We start from the raw sequence: 21513 nt of genomic DNA, 5'->3' as shown, positions 1-21513 counted from the left end.
TTATGCAGTCGTTACGTAGTGTGCATTTCGCAGCACGCTTAAGAGTTAACGATACTAGCTTTAGACACAAATAGAGAAGACAAGCCAAGAAATCTGAGCGTTTTTTAGGGATTGCGCTCGCGCCCCCCTGGCCGAAAAAAACAGGCCCCAGTCTCACGGCGATTGTCTGGAAAGGCTACAAAACGGTTTTTAATTTATGAAAATAAATATAATTTGGATAATCAAAAGTAGATTTGGTGACATATTCCCTGTGTCATTGGCAATTCTAGGGTAATCTACTACAGTCGTAGGTTAATTAATAATATAATTAATGAGTAAATATTACCTCATGCTTCTCATTGTTCTTTAATATTACGGTTAAGAGGGTACTAATTTTAGACCGCGTACTGAGTATTCTCATGAAAAAGTGGACGAGAGCGTTTGTTTTAATAAATTTTTGTTTTAAAGTTATTTTTGTAAACAAAAAAGCTGTGTGGTGTAAATCACTTTAATAAAACACAATTTGAAAAACAAAATATTTTTTTAAAGCTTTTGTTAACTTTTTTATTATAATGCTGAGTACGCGGTGTAAAATGCTCACCCTCTGAACATTGATATTGGAGGACAAAAACGAGAAGCACGGGGCAATACTTACTCGTTTATTATCTAATTAGATAATTAACTTTTACAACTGTAATAGCTTGCCCTAGAATCACCAAGGGCACGGAGATAATGAGAGAAAAGTTACTTTTCAACATGTATTTTTTAAATTCTTCTTAAAAAACGTTTTGTAGTTATTTATTTAGCATACGACCGCATCATGGGGTGGTCGAAAGACGTGATAGAAGTTTGCTCTGAACCGTCTATCCATCAAATGCAATTTCTTCGGGCCGTGGTATACGCGTTTTCATTGTAAGTGCACCGGAGATGAATACGAATACTTTATCTAGTAGAGTGCTTTCAGTACGTACAGTGTGCTCAACTGTTAAATATAATGCACGAGCACTGGATGGAGAGCCTGCGTGCTTTATCTGTCTGGGAGGTCACACCGCAGTTCTTGTGTTACACTCCCAGTTTTAAATCGGTGACGAATTAGTAATTCGGCGATTAAAACAACAACAACAACATTGTTTTTTAAGAAATTTTTTCTGCTGCTTATATAAAAAAAATAAAAAAAATTGCACGGTAATCGAACTAAGGCGGTGCCTTGTGAAAAACGTGTCACACCGACTGACGAGGACGGGGTTTAATTTTAAATTGAACACGCGTGTCTGTGTGGGTATTTTGATTTGCCTAAATATATATCTATGTAGTAGCGGAAGGGTTGTTCAGTAATAAATAAAACCTTTGTTCGAGATTTTTTTATAAAATGTATTTTCTTCTACAAAAATTCTTAAGTAGAGCTAGGTGAAATGCTACACTTCGGCTGCTTGATTTTTCTACCCAGTTCTGCCGGTTGTTATAAATAAGTAAAAAAACGCTATTTTTTATACGAATGTATAAGGCGTGACATTTTTCTTTTAGTTTAAATTAAACTTTTTCGGTATAATTCACGCCAGAAAGAAATAAAAAAATTAAGAACTGCTAACATGGCAAAAAAAAAAAAGAATCTAAACAGCGTACCTTTGATGTTTTGGTGAGGTATTGGGAGATTTGTATCTTAGGATGAATCACAAATATTGCTTACTAAATAGTGTTCACCCGCAGTCCTCTACATGGGTTATCGACTGGTAGTACTTTAGTTTAATTTATTTTCGGGAAGTACTGTATATAACTTCTAAATTTTATCAAAAATTAAATTTAGCCATATTTCGGACTTCCGGTATTAAACAAGTAAATTTTTTTATTCATTTATAGTTTTTTTTATTATTATTGCCAATGATGTCACATATCGTTTGGCATAATCACAGTTTCCCCTCTTGTTTATACTTTTAGTAGAAGTGACCAAACAGAGATCCAGGGATCCGAATCGACGAAATGGTAGTTTCACAAGACGGTTTTACGGCAAGGATTTTCAGGCTCGAAAGTCTAAGAGCAGTGGCATTGCAAGTATTCGGAAGGAGAAGGGGTGGCAGTAGCTAACGGTGGAGGCATTCCGGCGGGAAAGAGGAGCGTGTTATGGTGAACGCGCCGCCATTAGAGAAAAAAATGTGTGCCCCGACCCCTCCGCTGTTCCGACACCAATGGCTACGCGTGTCTTTTTTCCCTTCATTTGAATTAGGGCACTTGATCGAGGTGTATATTGTTGTTTATCTAAATTTAGTAAATATAATATTTTTGTGTGCATAGTCTTGTTTCTATTTTTCAGCCTGTCGTGTTCTTTCGCTCCCGAAGAGGGTATGACTCGACACTAACGGCTCTTAAAACCCTGAAGACGAGATGTACCGCATTTACTCGAGTAATAACCGCACTGATTATGAAGAAAACCTGAGGGTTCGCTTTTCCGCGGAGCATGCGGCTTGCCAATCACCGCAATCGCATAATGATTCCAGCAATTTACAGGACAGAGATAACGTCTTCGCGCGAAGATACCATCTGTGAAGATTGCATTTGTATGGAGAATCGTGTTCTCGATCTAGTCATTCGCTATGTTATTTAAGCGCAACGCAATGATTGGCTGTATATGTGTTCTGCGGGAAAGCAGACGCAAGGGCCTTGTTCACAAATAGTGCGGCAATTACTCGAGTAAATACGGTACTATCCTGGTGTTGTGTGGGGTGGTTTCATTTGAAATCAAACACGCGTGCCAAAGTGGGTATTTTGATTTGCTTCAAAATATGATATATTATAGCCTCATTTCCGCAATGAACAAAACCATTTTTTTAGCAAAATTATTTTTTTTTTCTAATTATTCAGAAGGGCAAATGCTGAAATGCTATGTTTATGCAAGGTGAAATGCTCCGTTTATGCTGATTAACTCTGTCCTGTCGGATGTTATGAATAAGTAAAAATAAAAACACGCACTTTATTTTTTATATATATATTTTTCAAATGTATGACGAATTTTTTTTTTCATTCAAACAAAACTGCATTGGTATGTTTCATACCAGCAACTAAAAAAGGCCAAACACCGCATCTTTGACGTTTTAGTGACATAATTGGAGCCTTCTATCTTATAATTCATTGTATATTTAGCTTATTAAGTTTAGCATGTGTAGGCCTGGTGGCCTATACATGGGCTATCAACTGGTATCACTTTAATTTATTGCCAGGAAATAATTTATATATATTTTTAATAGCATTACAAAGTAAATGTAGCCATAATTTGAGCCCGTGGTATAAAAAAAGGTAGTTTTCTTTATTATTTTTCTTGTTCTCAATGATGTTGTCTTTCTGTGCGCATAATAAGAGCTTCCTCCTTTTTTTTTTTTTTGTATGAACGCTCAAACACAGGTACATGCACCCGAATCGGCAAAAGGGTAGTTTCGCCAGTTAGCTTTGGTGCAAGATTTTTTAGCCTTAAAATGTTAAGGGAAGGAGATCGTAAGTATTTGGGAGGCGAAGAGGCGATGTAAAGTGACGGTGGAAAGGGAGGAGTGGAGAGAGGTGTGTGAACGTGACCCCTTTAGGAAAAAAATTCTGCCCTTACACCTCCGCTGTTCCAACGGCATTGGCAACACATGTTTCTTTTTTCTTTTTTCAAGGGGGGGGGGGGGGGGGGGTATTTAGGACATTTGAATCGGGCTGCATATTTTTCTGTATCTGAGTAAGTATATATAATATTTCAGTCTCTCATCTCGTCCGCAGTTCTCTGCTGTTAACAACCATAAGACGAGATCAGCAACCGGCAGTCTTTGTGTTGCCGTTATCATTTCAGTCCTCTGCTCGAGCTTTTTACATTCGAAGTTGCTTGTGTTAAATTCTATCAATGGCTGTCGTTCACAGTTTTGATCAAGTCTCCTTACGATGGTCGACATAAAAAAGAAGAAATATCAGAATGAAAGTTTTTTCTCTCTGAAGCACCTCAACGTGGATCTCATGAGCCCAGCCATGACAAAGGCTCGTGGGTATCATCTCTTGCTTTGTACTCTCATCTTAGAGGGAGTAGATAAACAAATATAGAAATTGGTACATCACATATAGGGCCACACTGTCTGCTCTGAGTAGATCTTCATTCATTATAAATTATGAATCTTCATTATTCCGGATTACTCGTATAATCGCTAAATGTTCGTGCGTGTTCTTGAACGGTATTTCCGACCCTATGTTTCACTTTCGGATGTGCCACAGGGGTTCGTACTTGGACCAATGCACTTCTACTTTTTATAAATGATCTAAACACATGTGTCCAGCATTAACACATGTTACGGTATAGAGATGGTATCAAATTGTTTCGGCAGATCTCATCTCAGAGGGACCGTGACATGCTGATGAGCTATATAAGTTAAACCAGTGCATGATTGATATTCTAGAATTATGTTGACTCTTAACCCTTCTAAAACTGTCGTTAGGTCTTGATCTAGAAAGGTTAGACTTGTACATTTTTGTTATCGACTTGTCAATGTTTCATTACGCAGGGTCGAGTGCACGCGTGATCTTGGTGTATATGGGTGGTTTAATTTCAAATCGTGCACAGACAAATCCTAAAAAAAAAATAAAAAAATGTTGGTGTAAAATTTGTGACTAGAGAAAAACTGAATACTCTAACTACGGAACATCTTTTGTTCTTGAGTTTTGGGCTTCGAAAGGGCCATTTTTGCAGTTTTCACGAGTGACACCATATGGAGTCTCGAAACTTTTAGATTATTTTTTTTCGCAACAATTATGACTTCTTTTTACTGTTTTAAGACTTCGTATAAAAGGGTTAACGTTATCTAGAACTGTGTTTTTTAGTTTATTTTATGAAATAACAATTTTTTAATCTTGCACGTTTGACAATAACATTGCAAGTGTGAATCGAGCTAGCTTTCGATCAGACCTGTGCCCGTTACTTGAAAACAGTAATGAATTACAATTACATATTACCAAGCCTCAAATGCAATGGATTACCGTTACTAATTACTTTCGCTGAAAAATAGCGGATTACTTTACTCGTTTCGTTATAAATTACTTTCGCGTTACTTTTCCCGTACAATTATCAAGAAAACAATGAAAACAATTTTGGTGTTTTAAGAATGTTCCGCAACACTAATGTACATTTCTCATGCGCAAGCATTACGATAGTCCTTGAAAAAATAAAATATTGTATTTAAGACAAAGAACGTAGGTGCACTCCGTTCACCTGTAAGCTGGCAAGGCAGCGAAAGTTGCAAGCACACCCGCCATCCCGCTAGCTGAAGCCTCACGAAAACCGGAAATAATCCCTGGAATTCTCCGGACAAGGCTAGCGGTGCACATGCTCAGTAGCAGCGTCTATTTCTGCTAGGAGATCAAGAAGTCAACGCCTACTTGGCGTTGTCTTCTTGATCTTTGGTTTTCGCATATTTATATGTGCCTAGTTGTTTTGCTATTTGTTTTCTTCACGATGTTGTCTATTTTGTTTAACTTGGTATCTTTATGCTGCTGAATTGCCTGCTAATCTGGCTCCAGTTTCTGTATTATGTTATTAATCTTTTTTAAAGCAACGAGTAATTAAAGTAGTTTGTTGCCAATATTTGTAAGGAAATTACATTCCAAATTAGTGCCGCAAAAAAGTAACGTGGCAATTACAAAAGGGTGATTCCACGTCAGTTCATGCAATGATGGTCCGGGTCATAATTTAGATATTTTTGTTAAAAATATATATGAACGCCATGTTCTTGGGAGGAACATTCAGCTAGATATGAACGCCGTAACAATTGTTTTCGCTGAGATATAAAATAGAGAAGCTTGAGGCGTGGAAATTGAGAAGATTTCACAATGCTACTTTGCACAGTCGTCATTTCCTTATCGAACCTTTCACGGCACCATAACTTTTTTAATAGGTTTTACAAAGGTTATACAACACATACATAAAAAATTAAAAATATCCATAAAATATTTCAATGCAAACAAAAATATCAAACATGGCACAAAAACGCGTTTTAGAGACATATTCACAATTTTTTTGCAAATAAACCATCTTTCATAATACTTCACAAAACATATCAAAATGCGCGTATTTAAATATTCTTTACGAATATATAAAGATAATATGCCCACCCTTAAACATATTTTTGTTATCAACGCGGAAATTCGGCTGATTTCTCAAAATGTGGCAAGATTGGGCGTCGATATTTAAAAAACTCCATCTTTTATTTTCTTTAAACTCCCCTTGGCACTTTGCAGTGACTTGAACTAATCTGTGATGGCAAAAGATTGAGTAACATATGACCTCCAAGCGGGAAAAGCTACGACAAACCTTCACTCGGAGCGAGCCGACGTCTTCGTCATAGCGGCTTTGCCGCACAGCACCAAACGTTTGGGCGTTAGTTATGGCATGTATTTTATATTATTAAAATTCTTTTTTTATACGCGGTGAGTATTAGTGACCTCAAAAGGAACTTTGAGCTGGAATACCATTAATTAGCTTACAATTCACAGGAATAAAACGGCCCCACTCTGCAAATTCGCTACCTATGCATCATACATAAGCTTAAAACTCTCAGTTGCGCGAATGGCCATGTATACATCTGGCCTCTCGGCATATGATGACTTTCACAGATGAGTTTCCTGGATTCCTTTGACAGGTTTTACGGTGGTCCACTTTGCTTGCTTCACCGCACGAAACTCTCGAACTCGAAGACAGTTGTGAGCACTGCGCAGAGTGGTTTGACGCGTTTTGCGAAGTGCTGAAGGCATGTAGTTCCCACCAGGAACGCAAGCGATTGTACGTGCTTCTGCCACCAATCATCCTGAAGAAAACAATATTGCGTCTGGTGTCGGGTGCGACTGCCTACATGATTGATCAAACATAAAAACTGAAGCGCAAAGGTGGTGTTTGGGCAATCCCTGATCCCTACATGGGGAAAAAGGCGAATGCCGAAGACGTGGGGGTTGCAATTGAGTACTACACACGCGAAGACCTCGCATGCTCTGTTCAAAGCCCCGACAAAAAGGACGTCGTCAAAGCCATGATCAACGACATGTTCAAAGTCGTAAAAAGGTTTATGACCCGCTCTATTAAGGAAGCTTACCAGCTGTTTAGGAAGGACCATCCCCAATCCAAACTAGGCATCTCCAAATTTTATTCCCTACGACCAAAAAGGGTAAAAAAAAAAAGTCCCGAGCACGAGGTGTGCGCATGCATATATTGCGTCAATTTTCAGTTGCTTTTAACGGCAATAACAAATGCCCCAAAGAAGACATTTACTGAAGACGACCTCAAGCGCATCTACCTCTTCTGCGCTCCACAGAACGATTGCTTTCTGCGCCGTTGCGAAAAGTACCCAAAAACGCAGAGCATCTCGCTGCAGTCGCTTCATCTCGACGAAGACGAAGAGATCTGTTTCGCGTTATGGGACGCTGGCGAACTCGTCAAAAAGGTTATGGACACTTCTGCCTTCCTGCGGCGATAGGAGAGCGAAAAGTATATGAGGCATTCTTACATCCTTGACCTTGAACGAAGCCTGATACATGACACAAGAGCCGCCTTACCACCCAAGGCAGTGATGTTCCACTTCGATTTTGCGGAAAAATGGACAGTACTCTTTCCAACCGAAGTGCAGAGTTTTCATTGAAAAAAAACTCAAGTGTCTCTCTCCACAAGTGTGGTTACGTCCACGCAAGGCACGCAAAGCTTTGCCGTTGTCACCGATGGTACACGACACATGACACAGCTCACGCTCTTCTAGCCACATAGGCCATAAAAGAGTATGTTAATGTTCATTTCCCAGTCTTTTTAGAAATAATTTTTGTATCAGACGGAGCGGCGGCGCATTTCAAGAATCGATTCCAATTCCGCGAATTGTCTCGGAAGCCGCACTCTTCGGCAAGATGGATCTTTTCAGTCGCTGGACACGGAGAAAGCGCTTGTGATGAAGTAGGTGGAAGAACCAACGCTCACCCAAGTTGAGATCTTCGCTCAACTCAACAATTGCCACCGCTAAAGACTTTGTGGAAGTGCTACGTAAAAAAGTAACAAATGTCTGCATGTTCCACCTGTCTGTGGAACGGGTTCGAGAGTTTCGTGCGGTAAAGCAAGCAGAGTGGACCACCATAAAACCTGTGAGAGGAATCCAGGCTTCTCATCTGTGGAAGTCATCATATGCCGAGAGGCCGGATGTATACATGGCCACTCGCATAACTGAGAGTTTTAAGCTTATCTATGCATAGTTAGCGAATTCGCACAGTGGGGCCGTTTTGTTCCTGTGAATTGTAAGCTAATTAATGGTATTCCAGCTCAAAGTCCATTTTCGCGTCACTAATACTCAGCCCTTATGAAAAAAAGAATTTTAGTAATATAAAATACATGCCATAACTAACGCTCAAAACGTTTGGTGCTGTGCGGCAAAGCCGCTATGACGAAGACGTCGGCTCGCTCCAAGTGAAGGTTTGTCGTAGCTTTTCCCGCTTGGAGGTCATATGTTACTCAATCTTTTGCCATCACAGGTTAGTTGAAGTCACTGCAAAGTGTCAAGGGGAGTTTAAAGAAAATAAAAGATGGAGTTTTTTAAATATCGACGCCCAATCTTGCCACATTTTGAGAAATCAGCCAAATTTCCGCGTTGATAACAAAAATATGTTTAAGGGTGGGCATATTACCTTTATATATTCGTAAAGAATATTTAAATACGCGCATTTTGATATGTTTTGTGAAGTATTATGAAAGATGGTTTATTTGCAAAAAAATTGTGAATATGTCTCTAAAACGCGTTTTTGTGCCATGTTTGATATTTTTGTTTGCATTGAAATATTTTATGGATATTTTTAATTTTTTATGTATGTGTTGTATAACCTTTGTAAAACCTATTAAAAAAGTTATGGTACCGTGAAAGGTTTGACAATGAAATGACGACTGTGCAAAGTAGCATTGTGAAATCTTCTCAATTTCCACGCCTCAAGCTTCTCTATTTTATATCTCAGCGAAAAAAATTGTTACGGCGTTCATATTTAGCTGAATGTTCCTCCCAAAAACATGGCTTTCATATATAGTTTTAACAAAAATATCTAAAATATGACCCGGACCATCATTGCATGAATTGACGTGGAATCACCCAAAATTACTTGATAAAAGTAACGGCTTACCTCCCAAGTCTGCTTTTCATGTACAACTATTTAGGGCATAAGAAATAAATCAAACGAAAGCTTGTATCTGAGCCAATTTGAAAATTATAGCATTGTTAATTTAGGTACAGTTTATATAAAATAAACAACATCGTAAACTTGAGAAGAAATGCAAAAATACGAAAGTCTACAGTATTTAAAAAATACGTATTTTTCTCGTTTCTAATTTTTAATATGAAAAGCTTTCTATGTGTTCTTATATAGGAAATGAAATTTCTATGACATATACGGTTTTGTCATATAAGCAGTGCTTTTCAAAATAAGAAAATTTTACCTCCATTCTAAGATGAAAAGATATGAGCCGTTGCCAAATCTTTTATGTAACCATTCTATAGATGCTTGTAACATGACCATAGTATTTATGATATACCTCATGTACCATTTAGTAACATGAGGCATGACTGATAAGTTATAATTAAAAGAGTGCTCATGCACATGCCCAGTTAATTTATAAAATCTTAAGATGCACAACATTTTTTTAAATAAACTATTGAAACGTCTCTTCTTATTTAACAAGTATAAAATTTAAGTTTCATAAAATTCTGTCAGGCATGCTGCTTCACTTTTCAGGAGTACAATCGAGGGCACTCCCGGGGACACTAATGAGGAAAATCTTCCAGTGGTTTCTAGTTCTGACGACCTCAGGTTGTTCAAGGAGGCTTGGTAACAAGGCGGTAAGTTGGGCGAGTTGGTTGAACATCTTCAAACTCCCTCTTTCACTCGTCTCTTGTCAACTTTTTTGCGCTGTTTTCACGTTTGAAGAGGCTTGGTACTTGAAGACTCTCCCCACGTTATTCCACGCAGTTTTGGCGTGTACCGTAGCTTACAAAATAAATTAGGTCACCTGTTGTCACTTCGCCATCTCCTACATTTAAAACCTATTTTTGAAATGACTAACCTCCCCGTCGATGATGTGGACAACTTTTGTAAATATGGAATCTTTTCTTTCAGCCACTCTTCAACTGTGCTTACAGCGAACAGTGCGTGTGCTGTATTGTGCACGATGTCATCACGGACAACTCCGAAGCTGTCGATTTTGCACTTCGTTGTATCGACGCCGGTGAAGATAGACACGATTTCGTTCTTCCAATGAAAGCATTGTGCCCCTCGCGGTACAATGGTACAATGATACCGTTCTATTTTTTTGCAACATCAAAATGCAAAACAGTGGTACGAGCCTTGATATGTGACTTTTGTGAGCTTATAGCAAGCCGCTGAGCATGTTGGATGAATTAATGAGGGAAGTACTTTGTTACGCTCTTTGTGATCTCATTGCACAATGCGCTACTTCCCATTCTTTATCAGTTACCCACATTCCCACAAAGCTACTTCATTTATTCATCTTTCTTCATTGGCAACAATTTCAGGGTTAAACCATCTTTTTTTGGGCATACCTTACAGGTGAGCAAAACACACTCCTTAGTTGGGTTAACACACAGGCAAAGTCTCGTAATGTCTTCAAGATTGAATTTTTGGCAGCCCACGTTTAATATTGCTGTTTTTGGTTAAATTTTGGTTAACTGTGTCTACCAAACTGGGATAACATACCATGTATGTGGACAGCATAGAACCTGCCAGCGAAGCAAAACGAAAGGGAAAGGCTGCCGCTCTCGAAGGCGGCGGCTCGTGAGCTTTAGCTCTGGTTGCTCATCCTGGTAACCAAAGGTTGTCTATAGCTTCTTTCTTTCTATCACGTGCATGGATCGTCATATGATAGTCGTTTCTAATGTTCATAGTGACCCTGTCTGTACAAAATAGACAATCACGACAGCTATCCAAAAAGGGGATGCAACAGTTAAAAGGTGTGGCGGCATGTCTATGTCCCGCTCAGCCCATAGATTGCCCTTTCGTTCCCACTTTCCGTTGAAGAAAAATAGCCAGTGCACCTTACGAGAACCTTGAAGCTACTTAAATCTCAACAAGAAAAAGATATAAAAAGGACGAAATTAGGGAACACTCGCACATTGCAGAAAAGCGAAAGCAAGCGCCGAAGCGGCGTGATGCCATCAGAACTGATAGTTTCACCCCAAATCATTCTACGAGGTTTGGAACGTACGTTAGGTGTCGCAAAGATAGAAGTGCCTAGAGTAAAGACTAAGATTGGGATGTTCTAGCTTAGCTATAGTGTAAAGGAAGTTGTTTGAAGAATGAAAAAAAAAAAAAATAATGTACGCTTATTGACGTGCCCGGCGGGCCGTCGCTTTGAAAACCGTTTTCCCCACAAAAAGCTCTATTATCTCGCGGAAAACGTTTAAAACGTCCTATATATGTTTTTTTAATCTCACATGACAACGCTTAAACATTATTTGAGAGGGTTTCGATTTCTGGTAGTTTACAAAGTAAGCAAACTGAAAGTGCGGAAGAACCTCTTGCCATATTATACTAAAAATACAATCGATGTATAAGTTTTGCCGAACTGTGTGCAGACTCGAGAACCAATTCAAACTGGTCATGTAACAAAAATAATTCATATTTAAGTGAAAACCGAAATGACAGAGATATGCGTCACAGAATGACGGTCCAAATATGTATTCTTTTCAAACGTGCTGCTTAATATGACAAAACCATAGATGTCAAAGAAATTGTATTGCATTTATAAGAGCACATAGAAAGCTTTTCATATAAAAAAGTGCAAAAAGCTACGTATATTCTTTTAGCTAAAATTTTGTAATTTTAGCTAAAGCTAAAATTTTGTAATTTTAGCTTTTCTTCTCATGTTTACAGTGTTGTTTCTTCTATATAAACTATACTTAAATTAACAATATTATAATTTTAAATGGTCCTAAACACAAGCTTTCATTTCTAATATTTCTTATGCCTTAAATGCGCATCTAAAGCTAGATTGATTCAAACTTGACCCATTATTGTCAAAGGTGAAAGGTTTAAGAATTTTCACTTTATAAAATAAAATAAAAAAAGCACTTCTAGGGAACCTTATTCCTTCTTATAAACGATCAAAGGCAGTGAAAAAGTTGTCATTGTTGTTAAAAAATAATCGAAATATTGCGAGACTCCAAAATGTGTCACTCGTGAAAACTGTAAAAATCGCAAGACCTACCTTCTTCCCTATCAAAACACATAAAAACTAAGAGGCGAAAAAAAAAGTACGTAGTTCCAATTTTCAGTTTTGTTTTAGTCACAGATTGTCCCCCAAGGTATATTTTTTCCAGACGTTTTTGAGGAAACCATCACATTTTCTTGCATGGTTTTATATGACATAACCCATATATAGACTCGTTTGTCTTTAAGGTCGAGAGTAATAATATAATTGTGGCTTCTTTTTGTACGCCTGGGTGTTATTTCTAGAATTACATTCAAGATTTGCACGGCAACCTGCACTTACGAGCATACGTATCGCTAATTCGGTCCAAGCTAGAGTTTCATTTGTTGTCTGTAACTGTATTGGGCGTACAAGTCAGATATGGCAGAAAGTGTTCAAAAGCGTTTCTTTAGAATTTTTATGATCGTTATTGGTCGTACAATTTATTATGGATATTGGAGACTTTTAGAACGGTGTACTTGCCCCACTGAGTTCAAGACGCGAGACAGATTTAACATTTTTGTATAAATGCCTCCGTGGATTAATCTATTGCCCTGGTCTCGCGTCATCTATATTCATGTTCGCGTTAGTTTTTAGAGTTTATTTTACTTTTTCTTGTTAATCAAATAATCTTAATTGGCCCCACGACCCGCGTACAACATTTGTGCGGCTGATATCGACGTCTTTAACTCAAAATATTTAGCATTTAAATTGGTTTTGATTAATTTGTAATCCCGTTGTTTGTGCGTCATTACCAAGGAATCTGCTCTTTATGAGCACGAAAAATGAAGGAATGAATGATTGAATGAATGAATGAATGAAGATGGCCGCTGTGGGACCAGAGCCTTCAGAGCTCAAGATGCGTTCCGATACTAGCAGACTTAGTTGAATTTTACATGCATCCTTTCGCAATGTACTTACAGTGTTCACTCAACTTCTACGAAACACGCGAGCTGTGTTTTAACTCATGGGAGTGCTATCTTGGTGGCAGCCAAAGAACTGCTCCATGATGTAGCGCTCAATGGAAGATCCCAAATAGCGGACGCCACTCGCTCAAGGTCTAAATCGCGGCCGGGCCTTGGCCACCATCATAATTTTGCCGACCGGCCAAGCTAACCTTATCGCCACCTTTTCGGCGGCCAATAAAACTTGATTTAGCAAGCAAGCAAGCAAGCCACTTTTTCGTACAAAAGTGCTTAGATGACTGCCGATACCGTCAGTGACTGAATGACTCAGTCAGTAGGCATTTGATATTTCTGCTGAATGAATAATTAATAACTGGCAATTTCAGCGTATACATCGCCCGGCAGGCAAAATTGACTTGTTGTCCTCGGATCGGCCGCTATTTTGACCTTGAGCGAGCGACTTCGCTCACTCGGCACCAGGATACCATGATATAAGACGAAGTTGGCGTGTTCCGGCGATACGCTTGGTGAGCACTATACACGAATCAATGCAAACACTGCTGTCACCTTTGTCCATCTTGCCTCCGGTCGTCATGTACGGAGAATGGATCGGGAGCCTGGAGACCGGGAGGGCGGCAGCCGAAGTGGCCGTTTCCGACAGGCACGTCCCTTGAAGCGACACGAGAGACTGCTGTCGCCGGCAGAAGTTGGCTGTATCCCCCGTCGCAATGTCCAGAGAGGAGGACTCGTATACCCCGGCTTCGGGCTTGACCACGCACTGGTCCGAGTGCATGACTGCGGACTCCTTGTCTTCGCTCATAGAGAAACGCCTTCCGACGGTGGACATGGACGACTGCTGCGGCTGCGGGGATATGCAGCCCAGGCTGGACCGAGAGAGGACGTACGACGTGGGCGACCCTTCCGGAGTTAGGTTGAGCACGTCCGGGTGCCCTGTCGATGAGGCCGAAGACGGGGCCATGGGGGAGTGGCCGTTGAGCCAAGACTGCTTGTTGGACGTCTGGTGGCTCAGTTGCGAATGCAGAGGCTGCGTCGTCGACATGAAGCTCGGGTCCGTGTGTAGATCCCGGTAATAGCCTCCCGATGCGGCCGCGTTTCCGGCGTTGCCGTCACTGACTAGTCTCTGCTGGAACCCGTAGCGGTCGCCCATGGGCAGTCCCGGGGAGCGCCGGAGTCCAGGCGGGCTGTCCGAAGTCGCAGTTTGAGCCAAGGACCAGATTTTTGGCCTGGAGCCTTCTAAGGGGTCGACAATCACTAGTGCGTTTGCGGGGGAGCGGTCGTCGTGGTAGCTACCGGAATGACGCAGCGAAGAGTGTTGCATGTGGGGTGATATGGGGCCACTGCCGTCATCCGACGACGTGTCGTGGACACTGTGGTTGCTGCTGCTGTTGGCAGTAGAGATGGCGTTGCCGGAGTATGCTGGGAAAGCGGTCGCGTGCAGGGACGGGTGCGGCCCGCCCTGCCGCGCCAGTCCCTGCATGTCCAGGCAGCTGACGTCGGTACGGTCCAGGGAGCTTGGGGGCTTCCTCGTCTCCAGGTCCGAGTCATGCAGGTCTGGAAAGAAATAATGATTCGTGAGACGTGGTATGAGGTCCATCCTCTATGAACTATTCACACGTGTTTATCGGCACGAGTTGTGTGTAAAGGAACTTATCGCCCAGCACAACACATTTTTCGACGATGCGAAATGAATAATGCCAACGCTTGCTTCGAGAGCGCTCTTAACCGCTAAGAGTACAACGGTTCATGTCCTTGTGCGAAAATATATAAAATGTTTATATGTCCCTTTGAAAGGACATAAGGAATCACTAAGGCGGATGAAGGTTCCTTTTATGCTCACCGAGCGACATCATCAAGTGAGTCAGGCGGACACGTTGCATAATATTTTTTTTCTCTAAAACTGTATACGTCTTCAGAGCGTCTCCTACAACGCTCCCTGTCACACATGTTCACTGCCTCCGGTTGCATATCTTGTATCCATTTGCTGAAAACTCCATGTCAATTGTATAATAAATCATTACCCTGAAATAAGGTTTCTGAGTTATTTCGAGGAAAAAAGACCGAAACAAGTGTCGCGAGCACGCACAGTACGGAATAGTGATCACATAATTTTTTTATGTTCCCCTTGCAGCTGGACGGATGTGAAAAACTACTAATACTTATGTGGGGCGCCAACCTAGACAATAAATTGTGCGCGGTGTTCAACACTAGCATGTACTCCTATGAGTGGAGTGCGCAAAAGCGTCGATGCTCTGTTCGCTGGAGCTGTGTAAAGTAGTGTACATTTACGTGCTACGATAGGATTGAAACGTTTGCAAAGCACCATTTAAAATGTAAAAAAAAAGAACATGAAAAAATGTACAAGTAATTAGCCACCAGCCTCTTGGAGATAACTAAATATGTAATTTTCTTTATAAATGCTTATACATTTGAGTCCTGACAACTGATATGTAAAGTAGGTCCCGCTTAAAAATTAATGGAGCGAACGATTTCGAAACACGTCGTTTCAATCTCAGAAAATTGTTCGCTGGAAACCAAAGGAAAACATTACAGCATTTGTTTCTAGGAAATAAAAAGCTGATATTTATGCCACGAAAACGCTACACGCATAACAAAAATTGCCACCGCATTGCATAAAATCGGTATAGCCGGATTTGTTCCGGCCGAGCTGCCGGCAAAGGATATGAAAAGAGACATAAGATGGATCGTAATCAGCATTTAAAATTCATGCACGCTGCATATTCGCCGATGGCGATGGAGCGAGCGAGCCAAACCAATAGCCGCCGATATGTTCCCCGGTGGCTGCTTTCCTCGTCGTGTACCGGGACTGCTAATCGTCGGGATAAGAGTTAAAAGTGAACACGGAAAACATCTTCCCTTCCAATTAGCCCAGCTTTCACACGGGGCGTTATACGGGACGGGAGCTCCGTCTCGTGTATATTCTTCGCTTTTTCTTTTTCACCTCCGCCGGCGCTATGGCGTGTGACGTTCCAAAAACACACAAGCAGAACGAACGCCGAGGCTTATCACTTATTAGTAGCTAACTGACGCGTGTTACTTAGCGAAACGCTGAGGCACGGGGAGACACCGTTCCACAGACGAAACAAAACTAAGCAAAAAAATAGAGTATCTCTCTCTCTCTCCTTTGATTATTCCACTCCGTTTTGACCCCCGTGGGGATATCTAGGCCCCAGCAGAAAAAAAGGAGGCGTGCTCTTCGGGGCCTTTAATTAAGTCATATGACCCCCCCCCCCCTTTCCCCCCTCTCCCCTTCTTTTTTTTTGTCTCCTTGTTTGATTTACCCCGACTTCCTTTGTTCCTGAGCGGGCCTCGAGCAGTGCTTCGGCGGCTGTAACGTAATGGTTCCCAAGACATTGGTTGGGAGCGTAGGGTCCTACGTTAATGATAACAAACCTGCCCTCGTGGGGGCGTCGGGGCCCTCCGAATTTGGCCGGGGCTTCATTGTGCCGCCGGGTTAATGCGGAAGTGGGCCACCTAATGAAGCGATCAAGGTAACGGGCGGCCTCCAAACGCCGTGCCGCGTTGTTCAGAGCTCTGGCGCAGGTTCCGCTCAGGTATACGGGACAAGCTGGAGTCTCAGCTTCTGCCGTTGACGGCGAGGGGACATCAAAGGGGTGCCGTTACGTGGTTGCTTTTGGGGGTGTGCCGTTGTGCTGTGGCCGTGTTTATGGTGGTACTAGATACCGGGTAGAAAAGTAAAGTGTGTGCGTTTGTGTGTTTGTCGGGGAGGGGGGTAGAAAGAAGGAGCGGTAATTATTGTTTTAGAGCCTCGAGTTTTCGCTCGATTGTTTTGGGGATTGCTAAACAAACTTTGAAACGCATCGGCGCTTTCTGGTGGTAGAAATAAATTTTGCGCGCAAGTCATTTAAAAAAAAAATATAGGATAAAAAATGGGTGTATGTCTGTGTGCGGTGGGGGAGGGGGGGGGGGGGGGGGGGGTTCAGCCACAGTTTTCAGCATTTCTCATTTATCCCGAGTGAATTACACAGAAACCGTCCGACGAATGACTTATTTTTGTTCCTTTTTTATTGGGAGGGGGGGGGGGAGCTGTATACATTTAACGAAGAGAACATAACGAGTGCTTGACTTTTTATTCCAAAATTTCAGCGATTTGATCGATGAAAATCATTTACCTTGAGTCTAGACGTAATCATAGAATGGATGATGAAGACAGACACATGTGTGTATGGATGCATAATGGTGGCAACGCTCACAAAGGTTTAGATTAACAAATCGCAAGTTTAAACAGATAAAAAAAACTAAATAAAAAAAAACGTTATGAATTTAGGGTTGTCGACCGGATAAAAAGAAACTCTCGGTGACCAAGGAGCTGAAGGGGAGGACATCACGTGTGCCATATGTATTCCATCATCATGCTAAGTAAATTTTTATTGAAGGAATCGATAATTTGATCCCATATTCGGCGCCTCGGAACAATTCAAATCAAGGAACGGTTAGGCTGAATGATAAATGGTCTACAATTATCAAGCGGCGCTCGAGGATGAGCTACAGCTCCCACTTAAACGCGCTCGATCCTGTCGGCCGAAAAAAAGGGTTAGCTCACCGAGCGGTGAGACCGGCCCGAGGAGATTCATCGTCATGGGAGCGCGTCCTCCCAATGCATTACACGGCAGTTAAGAGGCGATGAGTCGCGAAAATGCTTTGTTCGCCTTCCTATGCACGCCGCGCGGGGGCCGCTTCGAGGACCAATTATACGCCGCAGGCGTTTCTCAGAGAGCGGCGCCGCTGTTCCAGCCTGGTGCCGCACCACCGTGTGCGGCAATTAGTGCCGCTAATGAGACGTTTTGATGCTGCTTGCGGGGCGACTTTCCGGTACGGTATCCGGTTTTCGGCTCTCGCCCGACCCTTTGATTATGTGGCACGCGGCCGCGGTGTTATCAAGAAAAGACCCGTCTGCTCCTCGCTCGGATCTCCTCTGCGACGCGGTGGATTAGCTCCGACTCATTTATTTGTATACACGTCACGCCGATGCGGTGGCGCTGCTGTCGGTACTGCGCATGCGCAGAAGCTTCCTCTCGCGCGAATCTGGTTCCCGCGCACGCGCAGTGCGCCACACTCGGTGCGGGTGAACCGCGGCTTGTTGGTAAACATCGTGTTGGTGTATAAAGGGCAGCCACCCTAAACTGGTGACACATTCCCATACACGTCCCGCGCTGAAGTAGTGCAACGTAACAGCTGGAGTAGTGAGGTAGACTGGAACCATCGGCCCTAAACGTTGCACGAATTTCCTCGTGGTTTCTTTTATCTGAATGTAACTGCGAGTTCTGTTTTTCGGGGAAGTTAACCTGACGCGGGCACCTGAACTCGTATACGTATATATTGCAGCCATTATACGCGGACGGTTTGAACGGCAGGCAGTAACAAGCAAGTCTCTTCCGGAGGGCCGTTGGCAGCTATCATTTATAGCGAAATTGGCCTACTCGCCGGACGAAAGAATATTGTTTCGACGGCCATTAGTCATTTTAGGATAGCTTCGAGGGTCCGAGGCGGGACGAAAAAGTTTAGCAAGTCCAATGTCTAAGTGACAGGCGAATTACGTCGTCCGCCCGTGCGTGGCTGGAGCACCGGCCCCGGTCGTTGGACTCTATTTAGGACGTCTTCATTTTCGCATTCTTTCCCGGACAGTAATGGTTTTATACAAAGCTGTCTGGGCGCATCATTCATCACGCTTCAAATCAACTTGCAGGCCGGAACAGCTGGCTTTGAAGACAAATTGCCGAAGATGAGCCTCGCGCCCGGAGAATGCACACGACGAACATGATTATGCGAATTACCCGCAACCTGCGCGATAAACGCTCTAGGAAGGGACGGCGTCCTCCTAGGAGTCCTAACAGTCTAAACATTATTTTTTTTTTTATATCTATACGTATAACTGGCCCGTAGTGAAAAACGCTAAAAACTATTTTTTTTTGTATGTGATTTTATTGTGCCCATCGTTAACGTAGTGATCTTGAATTCGAAACACATTTTTACTGCGTTATTTTGAAATTTGAACACACTCGCAACATTTAGTAGATGAATGTCTCACTTGTTTGTTTTTATGTGTGTGTGTGTGTGTGTGTGTTGTTATTATTATTTTTTTTTTTATAACGGAGATTTATGCATTTGTATCAATCCAGCTTGTCATGCGTCCGCAACGAGCGGTGTATCGGATGATAAAAGTCGGGATAGATTATTTGGGCGTCACTCTGATCGTCGTGCGTATAGGATGGGTGAGCTCTGCTTCGGAGCAAATATTACACCAGTTCAAAAATGATCAGAGGGCTCCTTTAAGACTTAGACTTAGTCTTGGATTTAGTCCAAAACAAGCCCGTTTGCATCCAGACCACGAAAGTTTGCTTGCCGAATGCACTTGCCGACGACTAATAAAAAGTGACGGAGCGGCTTCGTGCATGGCGAGCACGGTCGAGTCAAGGCTGCCACCACCTGCCTGCTGCCTTTGTGTGAGTTTTTTTTTTTTTTTTTCTTCCCAAATAGAAGAGCGCCATATTCGTTGCGCTTTTCCAGCAGACCGCGACAGGATATATCCTCATCACATGACCACAGCTCCACTACCCAGAGAACGGATTCCGTGTTAGCTCGCAGTTATACTGTCTCCATTCGACGAGCACGTCCTTCTGTCGGCACGATTTAACCAAGTGGAACAGGACGCCCGGCTTTCTTTTTTTTTTTTATTATTATTATGATTCTGCGCATGTTGTTACAGGATATGGCCTTTTTCTTGCCCACAGTCGAGGCTTTTGGGCCTGCGTTTCCTCTAATTGCAGCACTCGAGGAGGAATTTTCAATGAAAAGCATTTTTGGTTGGCGGGAATAAGACGTAAATGCACTCAAAGACGGGACACGAATGACATGGAATACTTATAACCTACAACAAAATGATTAGGGCTCTGTTCAGCAAAGATAATGCACGCAAGTTTGACGTATCTTTTGTTTTCGTTAATCTTTTTATATATTACTCTTCAACATCTGTAGGGAACGTAACCATAAAAGATTTTGCAAAAAAACAAAATTTTAAGAGAACAAAATTTTTGATTGCGCCAGAACGGCACATTACATTTATGAAGTTTTCCTTTATGTCATGTTTGGTGGCACCTACTACGCAGACTGGAAATATAAGATATTTTGTATATTTTCAATTAGAATAAATCATGAAAACTATTGGTTTAAATAAAAAAAAAAAAAGCCTTGTGGAGGTTCTATATTTTGCGTAAAAAGTGCGCAAACATGGCTCCTTTGATGTTTTGTCATTATATTTCTGAGCTGTTACCTAAACAAATGGCATAGCTACAACAGTGAAACTTATGTCACATATTGTTATTAAAACGCTCTTTCGAATGGTGTACACATTATTGCTTTATTTAAAAAAAAAATATATATTTTTATGTCGCTCCAAACTTGTTCTAAAGAACAAAGATAAGATAATTCAAGGAACATTTAAAATATTTTAAAAAATTTTTTTGATTTTTTTTAAAGTTTATAGTGATTGTTCTTCATCATATTCTTGCAATATTTCATAAAAAAAAACATGTTGCCATCGTTTTGTTACTTTCAAAGTTGCACCGCTGCAAAGTGTACTTCCACGCTGGCATTTTGCCCAATGCCACTGACGCGATTATCTTTTGATTCCGTGTATTTTTTGACTAGATATATTTTTGTGCTGTATTCAGGTATTGGGCTCAAGTTCAAGTATTTTACGAATTAACACAATACCTGCGTTGCTTTCTATTTAATTAATTTAACCAATAAGCCTCTTTTGCCCTTCAAAACTACAAGTTCTAAAAGCTTTAGCTGAACTTTTTCCACAAAAGCGATACGAAAACAATTGTAATTGCTACTAAAACATTTTTTTTATATAGAATGTAGTACAAAAGTAAGTACAGCGGTGCAAGTTATATGCGAGTATTTATACCTATATTCGCGATGGAGTGAGAATGTTTGAGCCCAAGCGTGTTACACTGCTATTCATGACTCTTGTACGCCCGGCTGACCGAGGTACACCTGCGGCTTCACTGGCGCACTTTCAGTAGGACGTCCGTTAATTTGTAATAATTGATCGCCATAAAAAAAAAAAAAAAAAACATTACAAAAATTACGAGTAAAGATATCGAGCGCACTAATTGCCTGCGTTGGCAGGAGGGCGTCTTGAGAAGTCCGTCTTTTGTCCCTCTTCATACCAGACTGACGAATTCCGCGAAGCACTCACCTGTGCTGCAATAATTCTAACGAGTGCTAGAAAATCGGTCAACTCCAAATGTGTCTATGTACATACATATAGGGAATGCACGAACTGGAGGATTTTGCGCGATCCTCTTCGGAGAATTAACATCCAGATCTTACACACTG

At 41.5% G+C, this 21513-nt stretch overlaps 1 protein-coding gene across 1 annotated transcript in view; it reads right to left on the bottom strand.

Moving 5' to 3' along the window:
- Positions 1-21513, bottom strand: part of LOC8039004 (iroquois-class homeodomain protein IRX-4) — a 109425-nt gene that overhangs the window by 5576 nt on the left and 82336 nt on the right. Inside the window, exon 6 of the mRNA XM_040499170.2 lies at positions 13675-14679. Coding sequence (XP_040355104.2) covers positions 13675-14679 — 1005 coding nt within the window. The remainder of the gene's footprint in view (positions 1-13674; positions 14680-21513) is intronic.

The sequence above is a fragment of the Ixodes scapularis genome, unplaced genomic scaffold (assembly GCF_016920785.2).
Source record: "Ixodes scapularis isolate PalLabHiFi unplaced genomic scaffold, ASM1692078v2 PGA_scaffold9__187_contigs__length_104089568, whole genome shotgun sequence".
Lineage (NCBI taxonomy): Eukaryota > Metazoa > Arthropoda > Arachnida > Ixodida > Ixodidae > Ixodes > Ixodes scapularis.
This window is presented reverse-complemented; position numbering and strand designations above follow the sequence as displayed.